Source organism: Oryzias latipes, chromosome 7 (genome assembly GCF_053564925.1).
Source record: "Oryzias latipes strain Hd-rR chromosome 7, Olatipes_Hd-rR_3.1".
NCBI classification, from domain to species: domain Eukaryota; kingdom Metazoa; phylum Chordata; class Actinopteri; order Beloniformes; family Adrianichthyidae; genus Oryzias; species Oryzias latipes.
The window spans coordinates 27,403,511-27,430,135 of NC_136243.1; the positions used below are offsets into that span (position 1 = coordinate 27,403,511).

At 37.0% G+C, this 26,625-nt stretch overlaps 1 protein-coding gene across 1 annotated transcript; it reads right to left on the reverse strand.

Moving 5' to 3' along the window:
- Positions 1 to 4,278: 4,278 nt before the first annotated feature.
- On the reverse strand, positions 4,279 to 26,389 carry LOC101157942 (N-terminal EF-hand calcium-binding protein 1). The gene is made up of 12 exons (XM_004070648.5): positions 26,017 to 26,389; positions 23,973 to 23,997; positions 19,025 to 19,133; positions 18,051 to 18,076; positions 17,730 to 17,827; positions 14,190 to 14,448; positions 14,028 to 14,107; positions 12,937 to 12,990; positions 10,684 to 10,796; positions 10,485 to 10,562; positions 10,302 to 10,393; positions 4,279 to 5,403 (listed from the first exon to the last, which is right to left on the reverse strand). The coding sequence occupies exons 1-12, from the start codon at positions 26,131 to 26,133 to the stop codon at positions 5,375 to 5,377; spliced, it is 1,080 nt and encodes a 359-aa protein (XP_004070696.1). The 5' UTR covers positions 26,134 to 26,389; the 3' UTR covers positions 4,279 to 5,374.
- Between the last annotated feature and the right edge of the window lie 236 nt (positions 26,390 to 26,625).

The window sequence follows — 26,625 nt, forward strand, 5'->3', positions numbered from 1 at the left end:
CACTGCCCTGACCAGAAATAAGTGTATTGGTGCTTGCAACATGTGGAAAACTGACCCTGAACGTCCCTTTGTGCTTGATAAACCACAATTTACTGCAGGCACGTGCAGAGGGGGGGCTCAAGCACCTGCCCCTTTTGCCCAGATGCCCAAAGTGCCCTTTTTATTAAAGGTGGGTTTTTTTGTCCCATTTTCATGTGTCAAATCTTGTTTGAAAGTTAATTTACAAATAGATCCATCAATCAATAAAAATTCAGAAATTATGATGAACATGCCCCTCCCTGACACACTCCTGGCAGCCCCTCCTCACGTGCCCCGCCCACCCCTTTGCTCGCTGCAGCAGAGTCGGAGCGCGGTGCAAAACTGTAAACAGGTAGGCAGGAGATTGACATAGACTTGCAGATCTCACAATTCGTTTTTAAGTTGTTGGGCTGGTTGCCCCCACCGAACACGGCGACTGATTTGAGACGCGCGCTACACGGCTGATCGTTGTGTTTGTGTTTGGAGTTAAAGCCCACAGAGAAAAAACAGCTAGTCAGTAGATGGGGACAGGATCCAGTAAGAGGCCACGCCCAAACCTACTTGGACTAACACACACTACTGACTCCGCCCAAGTCATGCCATTTCACATCAAATATGACAATATCTATATTCAAATGAAACCACAGATGTGTCACACACTGCAAGACAGGTTGAAGCTTTTGTTTTGGCAGCTACAAGAGAAGACATAATATAGTCTGCCATCCTTAACGTTGTTGTCATAAAGTTTTAAATTTGTCCTTCACGTGCCCCTTTTAAATTTCAGCTCCCGCCCCTCCAAAGGTCTCTGCACGTCCCCTATTTACAGAACAACTTACTTTGAGTTGTAACCCTTGTGCTGTCCCATTGGGTCCAGATGACCCAAACCTTACATTGACGTGTTATCCCTACCATGACAAAAGGTGGATAAAGGTGAAGAGGATTTCATGTAATCTATGGACACCAGTGAGGGTCACAAATCAGAAAAAAGGTTTAGCACACTGTCTTGTGGGGTATAGATGACCCCACTCCCTTAAAGTGCCTAGGATAGCACAATAATTGACTCATGTCCCTGTGAGTGCCTTCTTAAAGCTGCATTTCACTTTTTTCGCCACAAGATGGAGAGCCTAGCCTGCTTCAAAAGCTTAAAGCTAGACTTTAACCTGCTCGTCACAAAATGAGCATTCAGAGAGTGAGCCCCGTTCTGTTACACAGTGCGCGCGCACGCCTGCATTTCTCTCGTGCATGACAAAGACGACTAGTATTCCCCGAGCTCTGCTCTCAGCGAGCTTCTTGGCTCTGACGGGGAGACACGAGCCGTTACTGGCTTCACGCCAGGGCACTTTCTGCCACGGGTCCGGGGACTTTTCCCTGGGTAATAGTCGAGAAACCAAGGTTCTCCGCTTGTAACCCAGAAAGCAAACCTTCCAAATGTCCGGATGTTACACGTGATCCACGAGATCTTTAACTATGGGCTTTGACAAGATGTTCACGGTGATGGTTTCCTGCAATTGTTACATTCGTTTAAATGGATAACAAAATTAACACATTTGAAATGTGCCGTCGAAAAAAAATACATATATATATAGGTTCTTTCAGCAAATACAAACTTGTTACAGCGCTTGAAGATGCGGTGCATCATGGGAAATATTGATATACGTAGCACTGGTTGTTTCAGTTTAGGTGATGATTGTCTAACTTTTAACTCCTTTCTTTTCTTCATTTTCAAAAAATTCAAACTTAGTCAAAAATTAAAAAATGCACATTTCATGCATGCAGAAAAATAGTTGAATTTTAATTTATTATGAAGTAAAATGAAATAGATATTTTCCCTTGATGCATTGCGCCCATAGAAATGATAAGTTTACTGTGGTGTGTTAAGTACAATAAAGCTATAACAGGCAAATAAAAGGCATGTTTCAGACGCTAAGACATCAAAAGACTTTCACGGATGTTTTTCATTTCATTGGACCAGAACCATGACTAAGAGTTCTGCATAATGTTGGTGTTATATAGCAGAGAATTTCAACATATACTTCCTGTGTGAGTGGAAGCTCATTGTAGAGGTCACGTGCTGAGTGTTCGTCACTCCTCCAATCACCTCGGGGAAGGTCTGAGTCAAGAGCCAATCGTTACCCTTGCAGGGTATCACCTGATTCGGGTGAGCGAGTGAACAGAAAAATTGGGCCACCGCACGCAGTTTCAGCAGGAGAAGCTAGGTGGTGCTGGTTCACGCGCCTCCCAGTGGATGTGCTGCGTGCTGGCTTGGAATCACTCGCGGCTGGCGAATGAGTCCGATGTATGAGGTGGAGCAATGCTCCAGAACCCAATTCAGACTACTCTCCACTCACATTTTAAATTTTCACATAATTATGAATATATTTTCTCATTCCTGTTTGTCATCTACTCCTGATGTTGCAGACAATAGACAAATAAAGAATGAAGTTTGTTTTAACATGTTCTTGTGGCATTTTTCTCATGATTGAGAATATAAATGAGGAAAATTAAACTTAAAATTTAGAATAGTCTTCTTTTTTCAAATTGTTGTAAATCGGGAGCAGACGAGCTGTAGGAAAAATATCTTCTTTGAGACAGAAAAATCGCTGAAGGTTGAAATGACAGCATGATGAACTGCTCGAAGTGTATGATCGTAATTGGCGTTTCCCTCTTTTTCTTCTGCAACACTAGTTCACAAAAAAATCTTGCTACTGATATAAGAGGACATGTGTTAGCTTGACAAAAATCAGAGCACAAGCTTTCCAGTTGAGTTTGCTTTATTTCAGCATCAGTGCACCCTGTTAGCTGACCCTGATTCTCCTCTGCCAGTGAGTCTTCAGACTCCACTCTCCTTCTACGGTCAATTGATTCCATCTCAGTCTGTCCGTGACTGTTCTAACGTTTGACAATAAACCATAAAAAAGCACAACCAGAAAATCTAGTTTTTAATGAAAAAAGGACAACAAAAGACATTCATGTGCTAAGAAGATCCAAACAACAACAACCTTTAGACAATTTTAATTGCAAAATGTAACATGGTTACATACTGAAGAAAATAAAGCTTCATAAAAGGTGTCTAAAAACCCTTAAAGAGATGCAACTGTCCGTGAGAAAAACAGCAGCAGCATCTTTTAAAAAAGAAACCCTCCTGTTTACACATATACCTCCTGTGGCTTCCATCTGGACAAAAATTTCCAGCAAAACTTTTACAGCAAACTTACATGTCCAACCTGCCCTGTTTATTTTGTTAAGACTATGATGGAAGCTGCTAACTTCAGATTGTTAGTTAAAGCCCAGTTCCATAATTGCCCTAATTTAGAATAAAGATCATGCTTTTAAGTCTTTAAATAGGTTTCTGTTGGCAATATCAGGACCTCATGATTACAAATTGTTATTTTTGTGTTGTTTTATGCAATGTATACAACAAGTAGGGATGTCCAACCAGGTTGTTTTAGCCTCTGATCTGATTTTTATCTGCTGACATCGAGTACCAGTCCGAAACTTTTGTAAGACTTTAGAAAAATGAACAAATGGAAAATAAACAGGTCCAGATCGTCTCCTATTTTATTTTATTCACCTTATTTTATCATTTAGCTCTTAAACAGAGCTCTTCTGTGATGTAGCTTGAAAAATTAAATTAGTGCAACTATTAACTAGAACAGACAGTTACCCATTAACTAGTAAAAATAGTTGATCATTAGTCATGAAAAAGATGACTGATGATGATGATGATGATGATGAGGACTCACTCATATCAATATAATAGTATATTTGTTTAGGTTGTGTTTTAGACAACATTTATTTATTTGTTTAAACTACTTTTTCCCCGAGCGTGCACTTTGCAAATAGTCCCTTGGCAGCCGCCTCATGGTTGGTTCTTTTGAAATGTCTGTTTGCATTGAGACAAACCAATAGAGACACTTAGTGTTTTAAGTTTCAAGCATTTAGTAAATGTTACAAATCTGTGAATGTCTCGCTAACTTAATTGAAATGTTTTTGTGCGCCTCCTGCTCAAACTAGTGCCGTATTCTGCTGCGCTTTACGGCAATAAACAGTCAAGATCCGTTTATGACGTGCAGACTTTTAGTTGCGTATTTGCTTGTAATAATAAGCTTAAAAATATAAATCCCTGATCATAATAATGAGAATTAAAACAAATAACCATATGATCCCTGATTGGCCCGTAATCGGGCCAGAATTGTGATCATGGGATCAAATATTCATTATAAGGTACAATTTAACACAAATGAACACGGCTCATCTTCATTTAGGGTGTCAAACTTTTATTCATGCCAGAAAATGACCAGAGAAATCCACGCAATTGTTTATAATACAAAAACCAAACAATAAACACATCAAAAAAGAGTAAACATTTATTCTTTACATTATCAACCATTGTTCAAAGTGCTAACTGACAGTCTACTACCAGTGGTACAACTGTTGCACAATTTTCCGGAACTCCATCTCCAAAGAGGTTTTTTTTTTACAGAATCAATGCCGGATAACTTTAAAATATAAACTTCTATTTTATTTGTATTCTTCAATCACTTTTTTTGTTACACACTACATAAGAAATAATGGCTTTTAAATTGTACACCTACTGTAAAGGTAGCAGCACAGAACAATTGCACAATTGTCTGGAGACTTGTCATTTCCACTAATGTCTCACTGCGCATCAGTGCAGCTCTGGACTTCATGTCACAGGAGGTCATTTTATTTCACAAACAAGATAAAATACATTTTTAACGACAACGATAAAGTTTGCATCTAATCATTTATTTATAAGGTGCAGATGATAGTTAGGTACAGATCATATCTATTCAGTGACTATGTTTTGCTGATGGATGCTGACCCCATCAGCAAGAAGACACTAAGTAGAAAAGCTCTGAAGGAGACAACAAAGCACATCAGCACATGGAGAACAAGAAGAAAGGTTACCCTGGCCGCTACCAATCTTTTTTCATCTGTATGAAACAGTAAAAGACTTGTTTTAGGCTGCATCCTATTTTGAACAACCACTCTTAATGACACAGACTAGCTGAAAAATAAAAATTCATGCAAATGTTTTTCATTATTATTTTAACTTGAGTGTCTAATAAACCAAAAGAAAAAAAAAGGTGCCAATAATGAGAATATGTGTTTGCGCGTTAAAACGCTGCCTTGTTTCAGCATTTTTCAGTCCAAACTTTAGTTGGACTAACAGAGAATTCTGAGGAGTGTTCATTTTTTAACAAGGCTCTGCAAATGCGATCTGGGTCATGCCATGAGGAAAGAGTTACTTTGAAAGTGTTCAGTAGATGTGGCTGTAGGATCTCCAGCTTCTTCTCTTTTCTGTACGTTGAGAAGTCGCTCTGCCGCTCCCTCAGTTGTTGTTCATGATCCACCAGGAGGCTGTAAGATAAAGTCCGTCTGTTTCACAATATGACGAGGGTGAAAGTTTTTGTAATGACCCACTGTGACGAAAATTGCGCTTTTGGTGTTTTTAACGTGTTCTTGTGAGTATTTCTTGAATCAAATCGTTGTGAATCAGGAGCAGACAAAAAAAAGGCTGTTTTCAAAAAGAGCAAGTTATTTTAATATGGTCTGTCCTTAAGCTGTGTTTCAGACATTTCTTCTAGAATTTTTGTCTACAAATTGAAGCTATCAGGCTCTCTGCTGGATGCTGTCCCCTCTTGCCTTATAAAACAGAGTTTTTATAGCATATTGCAGTCAACTTTAGCCTTCTGGGAGCTTTAAATGTGATGTTTTTCAACCTTCGCTCAAAAGACCAAACCTTGACAAACCCGAATTGGCTAATTTTAGGCCCACTTTAAAGGCCCGTACACACCGGGACGAATATTCGCCAGGCGTTATTCGCCAGCGTTTTTCGCCACGTTTTTTGTGTTCACACCCAGGCGATTTTCGCTGACGATGAGCCGAGCGAACATGCAATTTCATTCCCTGACATTAGATGGCGCTTAATGTAAACAGAAATGCTCCTGTACACAAGGTGGCGCTGCGCAACTTTACGCTTCTGAAAGTCGCTTTTCACTCAGAAGAAGAGAGCAAGTATTTACGCACTAGTCAGAATAATAAAAAGAAAACATGAATATTTCAAGCACCAGTAGCTCCAACTGGTGCTTGGTTCGGGGATATTTTAGAATGTCCGTCATTATTTCTTCGCGGCAGTGTAGACGCTACTTGGCGTCTATCTTCTTCACTGGTATGTGTGCTCAGCAAGGCAGTTTTGTGTTTGAGCGCCCCCAAGTTGTGTTTTACTGTAACTTCAGAAGCTCCAGACACGTGTGCAAAAGCGGCATTCTCATTGGTCAAATAGATAGAAAAACGAACCCGAGGCGTTTTTGTTTTTTGACGCTTTGGCGCTTGGCGTTTTTTCGCCTCGGTGTGCACACTCACATTGGTGCCCTTTGTTTAGTCAAGAGGCGTTAAACGTCGGCGAAAATCGCCGGCGAAATTCGTCCCGGTGTGAACGGGCCTTTAGGTTGACCTTTATCTTAAACCATTTTTTGAGAAAGTGGTCTACCTACAGTTAAAGTCCCTTCTGGAAAGGAACAATGCCTTGGAAATTTTTCAGTTTGACTTTAGGTCCCTGCAATGCACAGAATCTGCTCTATAGAGTTTATAAAAACATCTTCCAAGTGACTGACAATGGGAACTGTTGTCCCTATTTTTGCTGGATTTGTCTGCTGCTTTTACACCATAGACCACAAGGTTTTACTGTCCAGGCTGAAGGTTTGCCAGAGGTTTGTGGTTCTGATTCTGAATTTGAGGTTTTCCAAATTTGATTCTTGAACAGTTTCATTATTGTTTGGGGTTCCTCAGGGCTCTATTTCGGGACCTCTTTTTTTCTTCTTCCTCTGGTCTTCATTATAAGAAAGTTTCCATTGCCAGTTATGTTGAAGACAGTCAAATTTATTTTCCAATTTAAAAAGCTTTCATGACAAAAAAAAACTGAAGTGGCGCAGTTGGGTCCAAGCAGCACCTGTGACCCATCCACAGTAAATCTGGATCCCCTGGCTCTACATTTACAACATCCTATGTCAAATCTCAGTTTAAAATGGACAGTGATTTTAAAATTAACTACCAAGATAAGCTCTGAGGACAAATCTAGTCTGTTTTTATTTGTAGCAGTTGATGAAAGTAAAGCAGCTCTTATCAAACCAGCACTTTTAATTCATGCTTTCACCACATCTTGGCTGGATTATCTTTATCTCGCAACTCCATCTGGTCGAGAACCACAGAGCACAAAAGAGGGACCAAATCACACTGATCCTGGCTAACCTTCACTGGCTGCCAACACATTTCAATTTAGGGAGTCTTTTATTAGCTTTTACATCTTTAAATTATTTCAGTGATCAGCCTTTCCTGAAAGCATCGAAGTCCAAGATGAAGCTTCGACGGAAACTAGAATTTTCAACCTAATTGTTCGGCAGGCATCCTCAATGTTCATTTTTGTTCTTAAAACTCAATTTTATTGCTATCCTTTTGGCACAAGAGACTGTAGTGTGTTATATCTTTGCTTTTTAAATGTTATTTGTTTTACCATGTTACATATTTTCATAATTTACTATGTATTTAAAATGTACTGTGTTATATATTCTTGTAATTTACTATATGTATTTATAATGTACTGTTATATATTCTTATATTTTACAATATCCTATATTTTACTATATTGTGCATTTTTTTAATATACTATGTTATATAGTTTACTATGCTGTATAGGCCTGTACACTATCCCGCAAATTTATCATTATCGCAATATCAAGCAGTGCAATGTCCATATCGCAAAAATCAGCAAAAAACGCAATAAATGGTTACCTTAAATGTGTTAAAACAATCCTTAGGCAGCTTGAAGCATTTAACGAATCAAATAATTCCATTTATGCATTTGACCATTTGGATGGACCCTTTCCGATGTTGACCAATCAGATCAGCCCTTTTATGTTTGATGTTTGCCTCCTACGTCAACGAGGGTCATTTGGAGTATAATTTTTTTTACAATGAAATAGTAATGATGTTTTTGATTGTTTTGATATTTGTTCATATCCTGCAATTATATCATTATCGCAATATTGATCTTTAATCACAAGTTTTGCTCATATCATGCAGATTTTGCTATATGTATTTATAATGTACTGTTATACATTTTTAGATGTTACTATGTTGTATATTTTACTATGTCACCATTTTCTAATGTACTATGCTGTATATTTTACTATGTTGTATATCTTCGGAATTTACTATATGTATTTATAATGTAGTGCTATTTAGTTTTATATTTTACTATATCATGCATTTTTATATTTTACTACACACACACATATATATATATATATGATGTACTGATATATATTTATATATATATATATATATATATATATGATGTACTGATATATATTTATATATTATACAATGTCATTCATTTTACTATGTTATTTATTTATTTTTTTACTTTGTTGAACAACAAATTAAAAGTAAAAAAAATAACACATTCACAACACATTTAACAACATTGTTAAATATACAACATTATGTTGTATATTTTCAATATTATATGTGTCAATACTGTAGTTTTATATATTTTTATATTTGATTAATATATATATATATATATGTATATATATGTATATATATATATATATATATATATATATATATATATATATATATATATATATATATATATATATATATATATATATATATATATATTTTTTTTTCCATTGTTGTACATTTTCGATTATGTACTATGTTTTATATTTTACAATTTACTTTTATATATTTTTATATTTGACTTTATGTAAGCAAAGTTATAATGTACTGTTATACATTTTTATGTTTTACTTTGCACTTCATTTTTCTAGAATGTATAGTTATATATATTTGTTCTTTGTTTTTCTTTTTTTATTTGACTGTTTTACAATTTTTTTTATATTGTGCTATGTCATTTTTAGATTGTACTGTTACTTTTGTTACTATATATGTTTGTTTTGATTGCTAAATTAATTATTTAATTTGAGTTTGACTGTGGTGGGAACAAATGCAAAACGTCACTGTCTTTCTTTAAACAGGGTTTATTTATGAAATAGCAAACTGTAGTGGGGAAGTAAAAATGTCAAACAGTAAGAAGGTTAAACAAATACAGAAAGTTGTCATTAAAATATATGCAACACTAAATCAAATGCACTACAATATTTATTTCTCGTGTTTTATAATTTATAATGAAAGGGAATTATTTCTATGGTATGGATTGCAAAATGACATTGAAATTTTGTGAATGTGTTATTATTTAAGTTGTTATTAGACTCAACTACAGTTTAACTTGATCCATAACCACAATTCGAACTTTAAAAGCTTTGTTTTATGTCTTACGAGTTCACTTTTATATTTGTTAAAATAAAGAAATGATTACTGAAGTGATTATTTTGAATCTTGGTTGGTAGAACAATCAGCATAATGCTAATATTAATATTTAAAAAATATTATCAAATATGTTCAAACAGATCAAGAGGATTAACACTGATTAAGAAAAAATGTTAATTACTCATTTACTTGTTTTTTTATTTACATTATGGAATGCTCCCAAACAACAACTAATTATGTGCCAATGTTAAAGAGATAATTTGTTGGTAAATGTATTTTCTGAATAAAAATAAAAATACAAGATTATAATCTGTTGTAAGAATTTGTGACTTTATGTTTAGTGTTTTTTTTCCTTTAAATTATTGAAGAGATTCCGGTTTAGTTAGGTCAGCTTTCTCTTCCCACGCTTGCCTCATGTTCACACCAGGTTTCAGTTTTCAATCATCACAGCTGCTTTCTGTTAGTTAATTCACACTCAGCTTATTTAAGAGCTTGGCTTTAAGGAGCTCCTACTTGTTCTCATCCTATTCATGTTTCAGCTTTTTTTCTTTTTTGCTTGGTGTGTTTTCGTTTCTGGTTTGTTGTCCACCATTCCGCAAGAATACAATTAAAAATGGCAGACATTGGTCAAATTACCTATAAAGTCTGCTAAAACAAACAATGCAATTCACATGAGATAAAGAATCTGAAGACATGGAAATGCATTTTTTTTTCTACTTTAAGCACTTAAGCTCAATTAATGAAGAAGAAAATGCTAAATCACAAGACCTACATGTTTCACATGATTGCTTTGTGACTGGAAAGATGGTTTTTATTTATGGAAGAAAAAAATGAGCATCTTTCCCCCTTTTTCAATCGAAATGAGAAATTATTTTTTAGGCTGTTTATGTGGTCTCAGATCTTTAACATTGGTCAATTTTTACCTGGAAGGAGCATAGTAGAGACCATTTCAGGCTCTTCCAATGAGTCGATAATGCAGCGCTGGAAGGTCTTTGTGATGGACGACTGCAGGTAGCTGATGGAGCAGAAACAAGGAAAGCATGAGGCTTACAAGTCTCTTCAAAAAGGCTCCGTGTTCGGTTTGGCCACAGTATTTTTAAGCTCACGTCATCCAGGAGAGACGATCCTGCCAGAATTCATACATGATGAAGCATGATCGGTTCGGAAGGTTCTGAACGGAGACACTGAAAACAAAAGCAAGTCACAGCAGTGAGACTGGAAATCCAGTTTACAGGAGGAAGTTCCATCTTATTTCAGTGAAATTCATGAAGAAAATCGGATTTCAAAGGGAGTTTGGGGACATACTGCAGGTTGTTGAGCTGGCTGGTGGTGGCATCTGTGTAGATTTTGAGAGCTTGCTGAAACTGTTCCACATCTGTCTCCTTCACTGACATTTGTTTTTGTACCAAAAGTATATTCTGAGGAAACAATAAAGAATATTCAACATACAAAAAACAGCAAAAGCCTTTCATTACTATTCAGAACTTGGATTCAAATTGTTTGCTCTCTAACATTAGTTATGAAGGTGCGTACATGAATTAGTGGCAGACTAATGCAAAGCTCAAAGTTAAATCTTAATTATGCACTCTTTCATCTAACACCACTTTTCTTTACAATTTTAACGGCTATAGAATTTTAGGCTTTTCTTTAAACTTCAACCATTTGTAGATGTTAGTTAGGAAAACTTCTTTCCTTCTTTTGGAAATTGAATGCTCCACTTTGTATGTTCTTCATCACTTATCTATTTTTATGTGATGGGAAATTGTCAGAATCTTCCTTGTGCTGTCTGATTCTCCTACAGTTTTCATAAAATGTGGGGGAAAAAAGCTTGAGCATACGCAGAATGTTGACTTGAATGTCTTTGTGTGAAAGGGACTGCCTTCATAATGCCATCTTGACCATTTTCCAATTCATTTTCCTCCATAAATCTGTGTGGATTTTCACCTTTTTATTGTCCAAAAAAGAATTTGCCCACTACTCCCTAGCCCAGGGGTCGGGAACCTATGGCTCGCGAGCCATATATGGCTCTTTTGATGGTCACATGTGGCTCGCAGACAAATCTTTAATTATACTTTTTTTCATTAGACCAGTCATTCTCGGGCGCGGTGCGATGCCAGAGGCGCGCAGTAGTAGCGGTGCTTGGAGAAAAAAACTATCAGTTACTATCTATTATTTCACAGTTTGTTCCACCCGGAAACCTGGGAATTGCCGTGCCTAAGACTGCGCGCTCCCGTCTCTGAGAAAGCGCGGGGACGGGATGTGTGAGGAAGAAAGCAGAGGGTGGGGGTGGGGGGGTGGAGTTGTGGGCACAGTCAGCAGGTGAATCGCGCAGGGATTGTAATAACGTAAAACCCGCTGCCCGTCACTCACTGCAGCGTGGGTGTGTGTGTTTGGCACCGCGTCTGCATGTGATCAGTCTTTCTCAAATCTACAGAACATTCAGACCAACCTAAGATCACGTTTAAAGTCTCAACGCCTCATTTATTAGCAACAGCATAGCAATATTATTAAAAAGAATCCACAGACTTATTGTACTTTAAAAATGTTGAAATTACATCAAATACAGACATTTGTATATTTAGTTTTAAACATATCGTAGCATACTGACTTGGACTGGGTGGCTGTTGGGTCGCGTTAAAAGTTCTGGAGTTCTTGAACGCATCAAGCAGAGATCTGATTGGCCCTCAGTTCTGTCGCTCAGCATGTTGTTAGGTAGTTTGGACCAATGGGGTTCAGCTATGGGCCGAATAAGGGAAATGGGAGGGCTGACGCGGGAGAGGGGGAATATAAAGTTGGGAGAAGCGCTCTCGTCTCAGCGGGAGAGATTCAGGAGTTGCTGAATTAATTGCACTGCGTTTGTTGTGGTCTGCAGTCACCAGAATAAAGAACCTTAAAAGAGGTTAAGTATCAGTGCCTCAGTGTGGGAAAGGGACGCTACATTATTGTATGGCTCTATTGAAATTACATTTAAAAATATGTGGCGTTTATGGCTCTCTTGGCCAAAAAGGTTCCCGACCCCTGCCCTAGCCCCTATAAGATAAAATGGTGTAGGACTATTTTGTGCCCTTGGTTTTAATGCAATTCAGACAAATGCTGTTTTTTTTTTTCTTTTAATGGGTAAAAATGACATTCATATCCCAAAGTAAAAACTTTATATGAACATTTTACGAAGACTTTTAATGAATCCACTGTGTTCTAATGATGAAAACTTGGAGGATTTATAAAAAATAAATCTACATACTTTTTTTTTCTAATACTAAATCCTTCAAAACCAATGCATTGTGTGGTCTATGTTCGCCAATGTAGTGAGCATCACTGCATCCTATTTGTTTTTTTTTGTTTTTTGCAGAGCCTTCTGGGAAATTTTAAGGGCTCTGGATTTTGGAAGTGAAGGTCCAAACATCCCCCCAAAAAAATAGCAATGCCCAATATAGTGAGACAACCAAAGACTTTTATAAATCTTGGAAAAGATGTTTTTGTCACTGTTTGGTTTAGTTGTGAAAAATTGCAGATATTTGATGTGTATATTAAAATAATATCAGGAAGTGTCAGACTTACAGATTTATATGTTCCAGCCAGTGTGTCTTCTTTGAGAGGTTCAAGGTGAGGGCTCTGAAAAATAAAAATGCATCATTCTTTAAACGAGAATCTTTTTAAATTGTCTCTAATCAGATTAGTACCTTAAAATTAAGATGAAACCTCTTTATTGCTTTTAAATTTCCACTTTGACCATCTTTTGATCTATTGTAAAGTGTTCCCAGCAGTCTTTCTAATTATGATTTGTCGTTTTTCACCTAAATCAAAAAAGCTGTTGTTTTCCAGGACATATCTTCTATAGAGTGAACGGAGTCGATCAAAAATTCGCCTGAGTTGTGAATGGGATCGTTGACTGTTTACACATTCTCTCGCTAGCTTACACCCCCAACCAAGCATTAGCGGAGCAATAAAATAGTGGGCGTTATTGGAATTATCCAGCTGTACAGTTCTGAGCCAGATGGCAGCTCAGGAAAGGGAAAACAAAGTCAGGTCTAGTAGTCTACATTTTGCAAATGGAGCGGAGCAAGGAGCTTGTATTTTCCCTGCTCACTGTATCTTCTATGTCACAACTACAAGCCTCTTCAAACGACTTTTTTTTTTCATCTGCTCCTGATTCACAACAATTTCAACAAAGAAATATTCAGAAATGCAATTAAGCTTAATTTTTTTTTTTTGTCAACATCTGAAAAAATCCACAAGAACATGTAAAAAACAAAAACAAAAACAGCTGCTGTTTGCTAACATATTCACGAATGTTTTAGGCTCACTAAAGCCTCTGGTCAGTAAACGTGTAGCCCAGTTCAGTCTTTTCCATAAATCCTCTTTTATGTTTTTTCACCTCGGGGTAAGTTGTCTATAGAAAAGCAGAGCCCATGTGGCCTCATTAGCAACACGGCCTGCAGGGAAACCTTCTCCTCCCTGAGGAGGCAAAGATTTAGACGGAAAATATGGTATTTTCAGAAAATTCAATACACTACGTTTAAAGAAGTGTCTACAGAAATAAAGCCCTTTCTCCTGAGGTGAACGGTGTAGATGTTCTTTCTCGAAGTGAAACCCTTAAAAATGCCTTCTCAAATAAGCATAAAGACTTGGAAATATTCATTTCAACAAACCTCACACTCCATCTTATCGATGAGTTGCTCCAGCTGATTGATCTGGGAGCCCCAGTGATTGTCCGGCTCTACGCTGACCCCTGTGATCGGAAACGAAGAACCACATCAGCACTGAACTTGTCAAACGTGCGGCATTTTGGCAAACAAATTTCATCCTCGTACCTGTGGTAAGCATGCCAGAGTAGGGGTCAGTGGGAGAAAGACACATGTTCTTCTGAATGCGACGGCCAGGCCGTTTGGGCGCCCTTTGGATGGGAAGGTCCTCGGGCTTCTTGGGTATCGTCCTCTCAGGGAAGCCGTGGTCATAAATGGCCTCCATAGCACAGTCCAGGGAGGACTGCAGGGACTGCAGCTGGGTGGATGTTTCCCTCAGCAGGAAGCGGGTCACAAACTGGCCCAACACAGATGAACCCTGATACTCCTGCAGTTCAAAAAAAGGAGCAGATATCAAATAAGGCCGTAATGTCTGCAATATGGTCAGTGGTCATTTTTCTAAAATGTTGCATTTTGGTGTTTTCACTGGAAACGAGATAATCAACACCATCTTGTAGTCAAAACCTTGAATGTTGGATTTAATTCCTATATTGAGGGAAAATCGCAGTAGCAGTAACAATGACTGGCACTGACCAAAAATCTGAATATATTTTATAGGGTTTAACAAAAAAAAATCATAATGTGGTTAGCAGAATAATAAGGAAAACGTTTTTAAAAAATCATAAAAACTTGATTTACTTGATTAAAATTGTATTTATTGTGGTTAGGGGTGAACCGATTATCCATAAGGTCCATTCTAGGCCAGGCCATTATTTGTCATTTGTTTTAATTATTTTTTTTTGACCTTATAAGATATGCTACCACCCTAAGTGACTTCCTGAACTTTTTTGTTTCAACTTATCACAAAGAAGTCCTTTGTGAAGTTTTTACTTAATTTACTATAAAAAAGAAATTTCAGGAAACTGTTTAACTTTCTTTTAATTAAAGATGCTGCTGAGCCTGTTACTCCCTGTACTTTTTGGAGCTATTTATTTGCTTTTATTTACCTTTTTCTTTTATTTAAAATAAATTAAACTGTTGGCATTTGTACTATTCTACATTTTGATGCCAGTATGTTTATAATACTTAATATTCAGTATAGAAAAAGGAATGTTTTTTCTTCTACTTTTTTTTCTTCATTTGTATTTAAACTTTAACCAGATAAAGACCCATTGAGACCAGGGTCTGTTTTGCAAAAGTGAGCAAGTAAGAAGGTCAGCAAAGCATTAAAAAAAAAAAAAAAACGGAACAGAGACAAATGCAAAAGACAATAAAAAATAAAACTATACATTTTTCATGTGTGGTTTATGCAAAGAAATGAACAACTTTGAGAATTAAAAGGATATTTTGAATAAAAATACACAAATTCCTAAAACTATGTTCTGTTAATCAGCAATACAGAAAGCCGCAAAAGGGGAAGGAAGGAGGAAAGATAAGAAAAAAAACTGTCTTCCATCAGATCCTAATAAAAAGGCTTTTAATGAGTCTGCCAGTGTCAGGCTGCTGACTTGCACTGTTAAATAAGATCCCTGCAGAATATGTAAGAATGGCTTTGATACCACTGCTCTCAGAAACACCAAAAAAAGAGGGCAATATGAAAATGCACGAGACTTGGGACGGCAATGGTGAAGAGAGAATTAAAAGGGAGATGGCCAGACAGACCAAGAGAGACTGATGGGAGAACAATAGCACTGCAGATAAACTGTCCTGGGTTTTGGATTAAAGAAACTCTTATCAGATTAGAGATGCTTTTATGTGCAGAACACCTGATGTCAGTTTTGTAGTCCTTTGTGATTGTCGGATGATTTATTTTTTCCTCTTCTTTTCTTTTTAAAAGAACAACAAAAATAATCTGCTTCATTTGCATCAGTCCACACCTGGACCATGTGTCTCTGCTTTCCCAAAGAGAAACATGTAGGTTTGTGGAGGCTCTGAGTGCAACTATTGATTAGATGTTAGTGGAGACTGATCTCTTCTGAGAATCTCACTCCTCGAAGAAGCAGAAACCTACATCTTTTCTACATTTCATGGAAAATCAAGAGCCCTGCTACACTGGGTCTATGCAGGAGTCAATAATAAGCACATTACACAACCCTGAGATGATTATTTATTATTAACCGTTTCTGATGATCGGAAATACAGACGTAAGGAAAATTCTCCAAAAGTGCAAATAGGGCAAAGCTCAAATGAACATGATGACCACAAAGAGTCAGGAAAATGCAACAAAAAACAGCAGAAAATCAAATGTCAGAATTTCCAATGTTGAGTACGAATTACATGATTCAAGGCCAAAAACTCAAATGCTTTTATTTTAGCCCTTTAATGCCATATATGTTACTAATTTGCAATGTACCATTTAATCCAAGACTTTCCTTAAGCATCACCTTGAACGGAAAAAACACAGAGCGGAAAAACACTGAGGAATATGTTTTATATATAGACTCTTTATTTATTTTTAAATATTTTTTTACAACTTGGACTAGCATAGAATAGACTCTTCCTTAATTCTTCCTGTAATGCCAAATGTCCAACATTATTGATGACAAACAGGACATCTGTGTTTGGAGCAGTTTGGACACATTTCCAGATTGAATGTGCTCCCACGTAGAGATGAGGAGTATTTAAAAACTGCATAAATGAAGCCTAAATGTGAGCACATTTCAGAACATGCGGAGGCTGAACAGACATCCCAATATTTCAGTCCTGAAAAGATGTTCGATGCCACGCTTCAGTGTTGAGGCCTCACACAACACGGGGCTGCAGGGCTGCATGGTGGTTTGGTGGCAAATAAATGCCATGAATGAGGGATGAGATTTAGCCAGTATATAACTGATGACTGGATCTTCTTTTATTATGCAATAGTTTTGGTCCTTTGGTTAACCACTAAGTCATAGTGTCATCCTTAAATATGCCAGAGTTCCTCTGATTTGTTTTTCCAACATGCAACTGGCAAAAGTAAAGAGAAAAAATCCTAACTACAGAACATTAACAAACATTAATGCATATAATATTTCTAACAAAGTAGTTTAGGCATGTTTGAAAGGGAGAGGGCAGAAAATTATTTTGGCCCACTCTCTCCATAAACAATGTGACAATAAAATACTTGTATGATCAGAAGCAAACACTTCATTTTGAAATTCTATTTTAGTTACGATAGTAGCTACTGCCGTTGGTTTTAATGTATGTATGTATGTAATTAAGAGTCAATTTCCAAAATATCTGGACGTTTTTGCAATGGAATCATGCTCACATTATCAGGTTCCTTGAAGGTAAAATTTAACATGCAATATAATTTTTTTTATATATATAAAAAGACAATGTATAATGTTTCAAAAGTTTGTGAAGAATCAAACCATCCTGCCAGCAAACCTCCAAGTGAACTCAAAGGTGAGCTTTATTTGTTCGATACTCTCTCAAAATGGTTTCTTTCAAATCTCCTGTCGAAGAAGCAAATTTAAAAATAGTGACTGATGTTGTAAGTTCATGTTTGAAAGAGAGCCAGAGAAAAAGCAGACAGTCAGTCACACTTTGCCAGTTTTCTATTCCCGGCAGAGAATAAAATTGACGCGCGAAGCGCTGATAAATCAATTCTACAAACAAAGAATGATTTCGTATGTTCTAAAACTAAAAAAATTCAGCTTTGAAAAAAAGTAAAGCACTTCCACCCACCTCTTTGGTTTTATCCATTGCTCTCAAAATGGCCACATTCAGCTTCTCCAGCGCAGACATGACGTTGACGTATTCTCCCAGATGTGGAGTGAAGTACTCTGTTGAAAATAGATCTCTAAATGGGATCTGGTTGATTAACACACGGACTGATGTTTCCACAGCAACATAAATCAGGGTTAAAGCTACGCTTGTCTAAGAGTAAAGCAGGTTAACCGAGTTAGTTAAATCATAAAGCATGTATCTTTTGTGATATGCATGTTATGCATTCAAAAAAATATATTATTTAGCTGCAGAAAAATAGAAGAAAATGTTTTTCATTACCTGACAGAACATCTATGTCCAGGTTGCTGTAAGAGAATAACAAGAAGCAAAAAAAATCAATTCTTGCAAGTGAAGCCTAAAACCCTTTACAGATGTAGGACTTTTCCATCTGAGAGGCACAGGAAGCTGGAAATGGCTCAGGAAGATGAGGCTTTTGCTCTGTCAGGCTTTATGAAATTCTGATATCAACTTGATCAGCACCTGGAGCTGCTGCAGAGAGTGGGAAGTGGTGGTTTAAATCCTAATTTAAAGCTTGGACAACTCTGTCAGGGATACTTTTTTACTTTTGCAAAAGAAACAGGAAAATGTCAGTGCAAAACCACTAATGAGATAGATTTGATCAAAGGCTGGAGGCCATGTGTGCTAAAGTATCAAGTATAATAGGAAAAAGAGAAGCTAAAGAATAAATACAAACAAAATACTCAAATTTAGGGTCTTCTAATCCACATTGCTCTTGTGCCAGAGAGCATAAAACCCATTTAATTGGCCTGATAAAATCCCTAAGAATCTGTGCAGAAAACCGCTCTGACATCCCCCTCAGCAGTCTTTTCCTGCAGTCTTTCTACATTCTCTAGTTCTCTCTACTTCTCTAGTTCTCTAGAGGTTGACTAGTAACTAGTTTGTTCTTGTTGAGTGACTCTCATTGCAGGATCTTTTGTCCTCATCAAAAAATTGGTGTTTTTGTCTACACTTAAAGATTTATCTTCTCCAAGACTAAGTACAGCTGTAGGATTTCCTGCTGGTGCAGTTTACACTTTAATCCAGTCACTGTTGATAAAACAGACTCCACATTTGTAGAATCCCTGCAGGTTTTCCTGTAAGAACACAAAACGAACTCCAGATTTCACACCAGAGTGAAGGTTATCCCTAAATAATCCTTATTATACTGATTTATTGGCCTTTTTCTAACAGGCAGCAGGAGACTCTGAGGGGAAGCGGAGCTGGAGGATGTCCAAAAGGAAAGTTAAGCTCACTCTGTCTGCTGCCTGTCGACGGAGTAATACATCTCCTGCATCTGCGCATCTGTGAGGATACCATCCGTAAAGTAGGACTGGAACTCCTCCAAGGACAGCTTCCCGTCATCTAAAAAGAGATGGATGTCACAGCTCACACAGAAGACTGGAAAAATGTCATAATTCCACTGCATGGAACAAAAATCACCTGCATGAGAAAATATTTCCTATTAAGAGCTGAAGTTTCTCCTGAGCAGAGCTAACAAGCAGTTTGACTTCATAATGAGGCCGCAGTTTCTTTCTGCAAGCTCTAACAATTTCCTTCGTGATGTGATTCATCTCATCTGCCAGTCTGGGAAATAAACTTGACTTTCTTCCTACTCCCAAGCTGTGGATGACTCTGGGCGCTATTTATTTCAGAAAAAAAATCTTGAAGTGATGAACGGGCTCAGAGGAATATGATGCTTTTAACGTAATCAATTTATAAATACGCTAATCCCACAACAAAGGTGTGTAAACACCAGGGATGCCACAATTCGCTGTTTAAAACCAAACCGTATGTCACACCATTGAATCGTGGGGAAAGTGTACGGTTGCATACCATTAGGTTTACATTTAAAGTGTAAAATCTGATCAATTTAAGGATTTACTTTTTTCTAACGTTTACACAGGGCTTATGTCAGACAACTGACAAGTTTTTTTTAATTTATTTTTACTGATTGCAAGTTTAAAAAAGGATTTTTCCCAGTGACCCAAAAATTGAGTTTTTTACCAAATCCTGAAGAAAGTATGTTGTTGCATCACTAGTTAACAGTCTGCTACATCTCTAACTCCCATTTTCTTGGAAAGAAAAGGCTTTGGCTGTGATTCACACCCCAGTAGCTCGGATGGCACATTACACAAGAGTTCACTGTTTGCACAAATCCTGTCCACGCTCACTTCAGAGAAGCATTCTGTTATTAAAATGCCACTTTGAAGCTAGCAGAGATTAAACTGTTCTTAAATTAATATGAATACAATTCTGACCTCAAATCATTAAATAACTTTTTGTTGTTTCAGCATCTCCATTAAATTTGAGCAGTTGAAACAATTTTTGCTGTAAGGTTTGCTATAAAGCATGGAAACATTTTCTAAAATTAACTCCGTATCAAGAGTTCTCATGTTTAATAAAAACAGATGTGCATCAAATCCAAATTTTCTTCAATTTTCCTCTGTAGAAGCAGTTTACTTTGTATTACAAGTAAAAATAGCTGTTTGCTGTGAAACCATAGCAGGCACTTCCCACACATAAATGTGGTTTATTGTTCCAATATCTTCCAGTTTAGGACAAAAGATTTAACTTTTCCAACAACGCTTTAATATAGGTGTTTATTTAAAGAAAATGCTGATTTCACTGCAGTTAATCCCACATCTCCATGAGGAAAAACACAACACCTCCATGGGGAAATTAAAATGGTTTTTGTCTATGAAGCCAAGATGGATTAAAGGTTTTATTTGTCATGCATCAACCTGGATAAAACCACAGCTCAAGGTGGGACTTTAATGAAAAGGTCTGTGTTTACTGAAGCTCTTATCTTTCCAGGAAATCTTCCCTCAGAGAAAATTGATGCTTCAACTGAGGAGGCAAAATGATTCACAAAGCAGGATGGAGTTGTTCAAGATCCACACTCGTGAAAATTGCATTTTTGGTGTTTTTCACATGTTCTTGTGAATGGAGGACATGTATTTAAAGAAAATTATGCTCAAAAATGTTTCTTTTTTCAAATTTCAAAGGAACTACTGGCGCTCTGCAGAAACTGTTCTTGGACAGGTGTTTTTCCTTTCTTTTTTAAAGGCTAAAAAGGGCATCATCATTATGAAAAGACCACTGGGAAGGCTTTTACAATAGATCAAACGTGATTAAAGTGGGTCATTAGGGAAAACATGACTTTATCTAAAATGAAAACTACATATTCCCATGCTGATGAAAACACTTAATGAAAACACACAAAATGAATGTGCTGCTTCAAAATAAAGGAGGCCAAAAATCTCAGTGTGTAACAATGTATTTCTGATGACAAATTTAAAACAATGAAATCTTTTGATTGTAATAATTCTCAGTTTTGCCTTTCAGACACAGATGCTTAAATATTCTACTGACATTTTTGAAATTTTTTTTTAATTCCTAATGTAGTTTATTTAAACCAAATGACACATTAAATCATACAGTCATGGATTTATGAAATCCAAGGACACACAGAAGATCATTAGGGTAGATGAATATGATAAAATGTACAAACTTGTTCCTCAAGTATAAATCCACAGTTCATGTTCGTAGGATGTAATAAAATAATATAAAAATGTTTTGTCAAGCCTCGCAGAAAAAACAAACAACATATGCTTATACAGTATAGAAAAATAGAAGCACAACAAATGCTGCAATATGGTGCAATCTGATGTTCACTACTCAGATAAACAACAGCATCAAAGTTGAACAAAAACCCAGCAAACTAATCTCCAAACGACGTTTTAGTCGACTAATTAAGGATTCAAATGGTTTCATGAAAGCAGTTTTGCATCTCATGTTGTGCTGTTTGCATTGCTGCATTTAGAGCTGCAACACAGTTGAACCTTGCTGTGAAACTCAGCTTTCCTTCCCCACCAGTGAATACTGCAATCCCACAGCGGGAGGAGCAGCGTGAGAGAATAAACCCTCTCAGCTCCTGTTTTCAACTGAAAAGTATTAATCACTTCACATGTTCACTCTGGGCATTAAAGAGGATTTATTTCAGAGACTCATCCTCACGTTTACCCTTATTATTGGGATATTTAATAAACCGAGGTTTAAAACGCGTCAAAGAAACAAAGGTATGTTGTGAGTTCACATTTGCCAACTGAAGCGGGAGGAAAAAACTGAGTTTGGGCCTCATTTAAATCCCTTTCAGAGCAGAGATGCTCTCAAGATTTCAAATTTTAAGTTTCAATTGTTAAAGATCCACTGCAATCATTCTTTGATCTATTTTAAAAGCATTCCCAGTGGTCTTTTAATCATTATTATACAGTTTTTAGCCAAAGTTTTAAAAAAAAAACGGTGTCGTTTTCTACAACATAGTTTCTGCAAAATGGCAGGAGTTCATTGAAAATTGAAAAATCAGAGTTGTGGACAGACCGTTGGCATGGAGCAACCACGCCCCCCTACCCCTCCACATTGCTGAGAGCTCGGAGCAGTATTTTCTACATCACAAATATAATCTTTTTCCAACTGCATCTTTTGCATCTGCTCCTATTTTGTAACCTTTTGAATAAAGAAATACTCAGAAATGCTAATTTAATCCTAATTTTTTTATTTCTGTTCTCAATGACAAGAAAAATGCCACAAGCGCATGTCAAAAACACAATTTTTTATGGAGTAGGTCTTTAAACTGAATATTTTGACAGTTAAAGCTCTGTGGAAACAGGCAGTTGGTTTTCCTGCATTTCATTTTTAGACCTGACAAATAGGTCCTGGGGCTAAAGAACAAGAATAAACAAAGTAACTCTGTTCACAAATCTCAAGTCCTTGATGTTGAGTCTGTAGTCTCCGAAAGTGAGACTTAAGTTCAACTCAAGTCCATCGTCTCCCATCCAAATACCGATTTATATATCCTTCCTCCATGAGACGTCTTTTATTTCATTTTATTGATTTTTTTATATTTCTATTTTTTTATTTTCTGTGTTTTACTGTGAAGCAATTTGTGATTCTTATCTCGAAAGGTGCTGTATAAAAATGGTTTTATCTTTATTATTATTATCATTTTTATCCATGATTATAACACTGTGCTGCAGTGGTAAATCAGACATTATTATCCCTCATTACCATGTTCATTTCTGAGCACAGTGGGCTGTAAAATGAAAGTTTTAGGAACTCTTTATGTTCCATGTTCTCCTGCTAGTTTCTTCCTAACCCATAGAAAATGTAATTCTTTGTTAGAAGGGTGCCAGCCCTCCATATGATGAAACTGTATAGTACTCCAGGCACATCACAGCAGCCTACACATTACTGATTGGAAATGGGCCATTTTTTTTGGATGCACGACTCAGCGAGCTCAAAGAAGAGAAGCAATCTGAGCCCAGCAGCAGAATAAAAAAAACAAGGTTTTATGAATTTTTTTATTAGAATCATCTATATCATCCATTTCTCTGTTGTCAGTTACTAGGTTACTCCCCCAGCTTATAACCGATCAAAATCCAACGTTCCTGGTTTTCCGTATCTCTCCAGTTTATCCAAAAAAGAAATAAAATAAAAAAATAATACAAAAATAAAACACCTTCTCCCCCCACAAAAAAAAAAACAGCAATTATGGGCCCATTTATAATTTAAAATCTGGTGACTGTTCTCCCTGATGACTCCAGATCATGGCAGCACATTTTGTATTATTAATCATACTTTAATGCATTAACTCTTAAATCTGCTTAAGTACAAAACTCACCAGGGGGAACTGTGCACGAATAAAAACACCAAACCTAAAACTAATTTTCCTTTTCTTTGCTCATTGCCTTGTTTTTTAGGCAGACGTGAAAGAAAGCTCTGTTTTCCTCAGAGAAATGGACGGGGAAGAAACTCCTTTCAAGTAAACAAAACAGGGAGAAACAAACTAACAGCAATGATTGTTGGAGAAAACACATTTGTTCTAGCTATAGCTACATATGCATGTGGGACCACCTACGCTATGGTATCATTTAGAAGTCCTTTTGCTTTGCTCAGGTTAGCTGGCTGTCTGTCTCTGAGAAGAGCACTGCGGTGCTCCCAGCAATGCTCTGCAATCACAGGAGCCTGCAGGGGGCTCTTAAGGGAATTCATTCTGTCAAATCAAGTCATATTACAAATCAAAACTACCAGCTTCCCTCTGCCTTGCTCTTTCACATCCTCTCTTTTATTAGTTAGTGAAAATATCCTTGTAAATAGGGTGGATTTCTGCAGTTTTTCTGCAGTTGAACATTGCATACTCACCATTTTTGTCTGCCCGACGGAAAATCTGGAATGAAGATAAAAGCAGGATTAGTTCTTTTGAAGCAGAAGCCACGGGGTGCAACCAGTTTTCATTTTACACCAGCTGTTCATCAATAAAATATTTGTCCGACTGTTTTTGGTCTTTTAAAAGCGTTTTCTGTGATCTTTTAACCATGAATATGTAGTTTTTCAGCTAAAATGACTTAGTAGGACAGTAGTAGTTTCTGCTAGCTCACAGCCCCTCTCAACCCCAACCTAACATTACCGGTGCAAAAAAAGGTCAGCAATAATGAGCCTGATACTAGCTTGGATGAGAAAAGTGAAGATGTTCATGAATCTATTTGTCTGCAGGGGAGGATGCATCAGAACGGAGCGGAGCAGGGAGCTTTTAGCCGATTGTAGCATTTATGTCACAGATACAAGCTTTTTCCAACCGCATTTATGCATCTATTCCTGATTAGCGGCAAATATAAAAAATTGTTTTTTTTAATAAATGATCTCCATCATGAGAAAAATGCCACAAGAAAATGTTAAAAATGCCAAAAATACAATTTTCAATGGAGTTGGTCTTTAAAAGGCACATAAATAGACTTTGTTTTTATCAACTCAAAAGTATCAGAAGCATTAATTATCCGATTTGTCAAAGTTGCTTCCCGACTTGAGCTGTTAGCTTATATATATATATATATATATATATATATATATATATATATATATATATATATATATATATATATATATATTTTTTTTTTTTAAACCATTTTTTAAAAAGCACACAATCAACAAAGTTCAGGATGAATTTCAGTGCTTTTAAATGCTGTAAAGATTTTTTTTAAGTAAAACTAAATCATGCTGTAGTTAAAGTGGTTGGTGCTGCCTGCAGGTCTGTCTGTTAGGTTGCTGTACCATTTGCAGGTTTACTGTCAGGTCCCCCTGAGTCTCAGAGGCTCTAAAAAAAAGTATCCTGGCTGTGACAGCTTGCAGCAGGATAACGGGGAGCCGAGGAGAAATGTTTGGGAGAGAGACCTGGGGAGAACATTTCGTGTTGCAGGCTGGAGACTGAGTCACTTTATATAACACATCCTTAACTGGAGTCAGCTAAAGTGCAAATTCACACACCAAAAGTCTACCAAAAGAAAAACACAAAAAAGCAGATGTTTAGTTAAGAGGGTGACACAACTAATGCAAAATAATAAGAGTGGAAATTAAAGTAATTATCTGGTGAAATGCTTTACAAAAAAGAGTTTTCGTGCCAATTAATGATGAAGTGAAGATATAAAAGGATCGTCCCATTCAAGTCGGATAATGTGCGCACTGCAAAGACCGCATTTTATTTATGTATGCATGTTTTTAAGCATGAAAAGCTCCATTAGCCTCTGTAATGGTTAAGGGGAGAAATGCAAGCTCTGACTTTTTGTTGTGGTGAATGCATTTAAGGAGAATTTTGCAGGCACTGCAGCCATTTGCCCCTCTTTGCTGGTCTTCAGGAACTGAATTTACAGCCAGCTGTGAGAGAAGCTGGATAGGAGGCAGATACTGTCCTCCTTTTTGAAGATTCATAAAGAAGCACTTCTGGTGGTGATGCAGACCAAGCGTGGATATTTACTCGCTATCTAAAAAGAACACGCTGTGAGAAATGTGATGTCCTGATTTAATAATTAAGACTTCTTCACGTGCAGTTCTCTTGGACCGATGAGAATAGAGAAGTGTTCTGTTGAAATCGTGTTATTAGCAGACTGTCAAAAGTGGAAAAACTAAAATCAAATTATATATTTTTTTTTCTTTTTAATTAATTTTCTTGTATTTACTTATGTATTTTTCTTTTGTATTTGTACGTCTGACTGTTTTGTGTCCTTGGCAATAACAGACAGGCGCTCACCTCTCTTATGCAACAGAGCTACTGTACCTGAGACAGGGAATGAATCATTACTTAAAGTGAATCGAAAGGAGGATTTTTTTTTAAAGCATGCAGAAAGCTAAATATCTAAGACAAACATGGTTTTGGCAGATTACTCTGAAAAGTGACAAAATGCAGAATACTCACATCCTGGAACAAAGCGGTGCCCGGGTTCTGGTTGAGGTCCAGCTCCTGCTGTTTTCTCAAGTGTTCATGCTTGGCAGATTGGAGACACATGGTTATCAGCTCTGTGCAGGCCAGCATCTTGCTCCTGTCGATGGGAATCTCTCTCTCTAATTTGGATTATTTCAGATGTCCCTGTTCTCCTTGTGCTCGCTGAGGAGGAGGATGTCCTTGCAGGATGAGGGTGATGCTGCTGCTGCTGCTGCTGCTGCTGCTGCTGCTGCTGCTGCTGCTGCTGCTGATGGCGCTGGTCCAGCGTTGTCCGGTCAGAATGAGCGCCTCCAGCCGGCCGCCTGTACGTCGGCATCACCAGAGAAGCTCCGCCCCCGCACGACACAGAGATTCAGGGGGAGCTCCCCCTGCTGGCGGGCAGTGGCAACAGACTGTAAAACTAAAAGCATACAAATTATTAAACGAAAACTGTAGTTATTTTTGGGATAAAATGTTTTATTTGCTTCAATTATTTCTATTCCTTACAAAAAAAGTAAAAACCTTGGCTTGACCTAGTCTGTCCTGTTTTTTTGACCTGTTTTATTTTGATTTCAAATAAAACCGGATGTGGAAATAAATTAT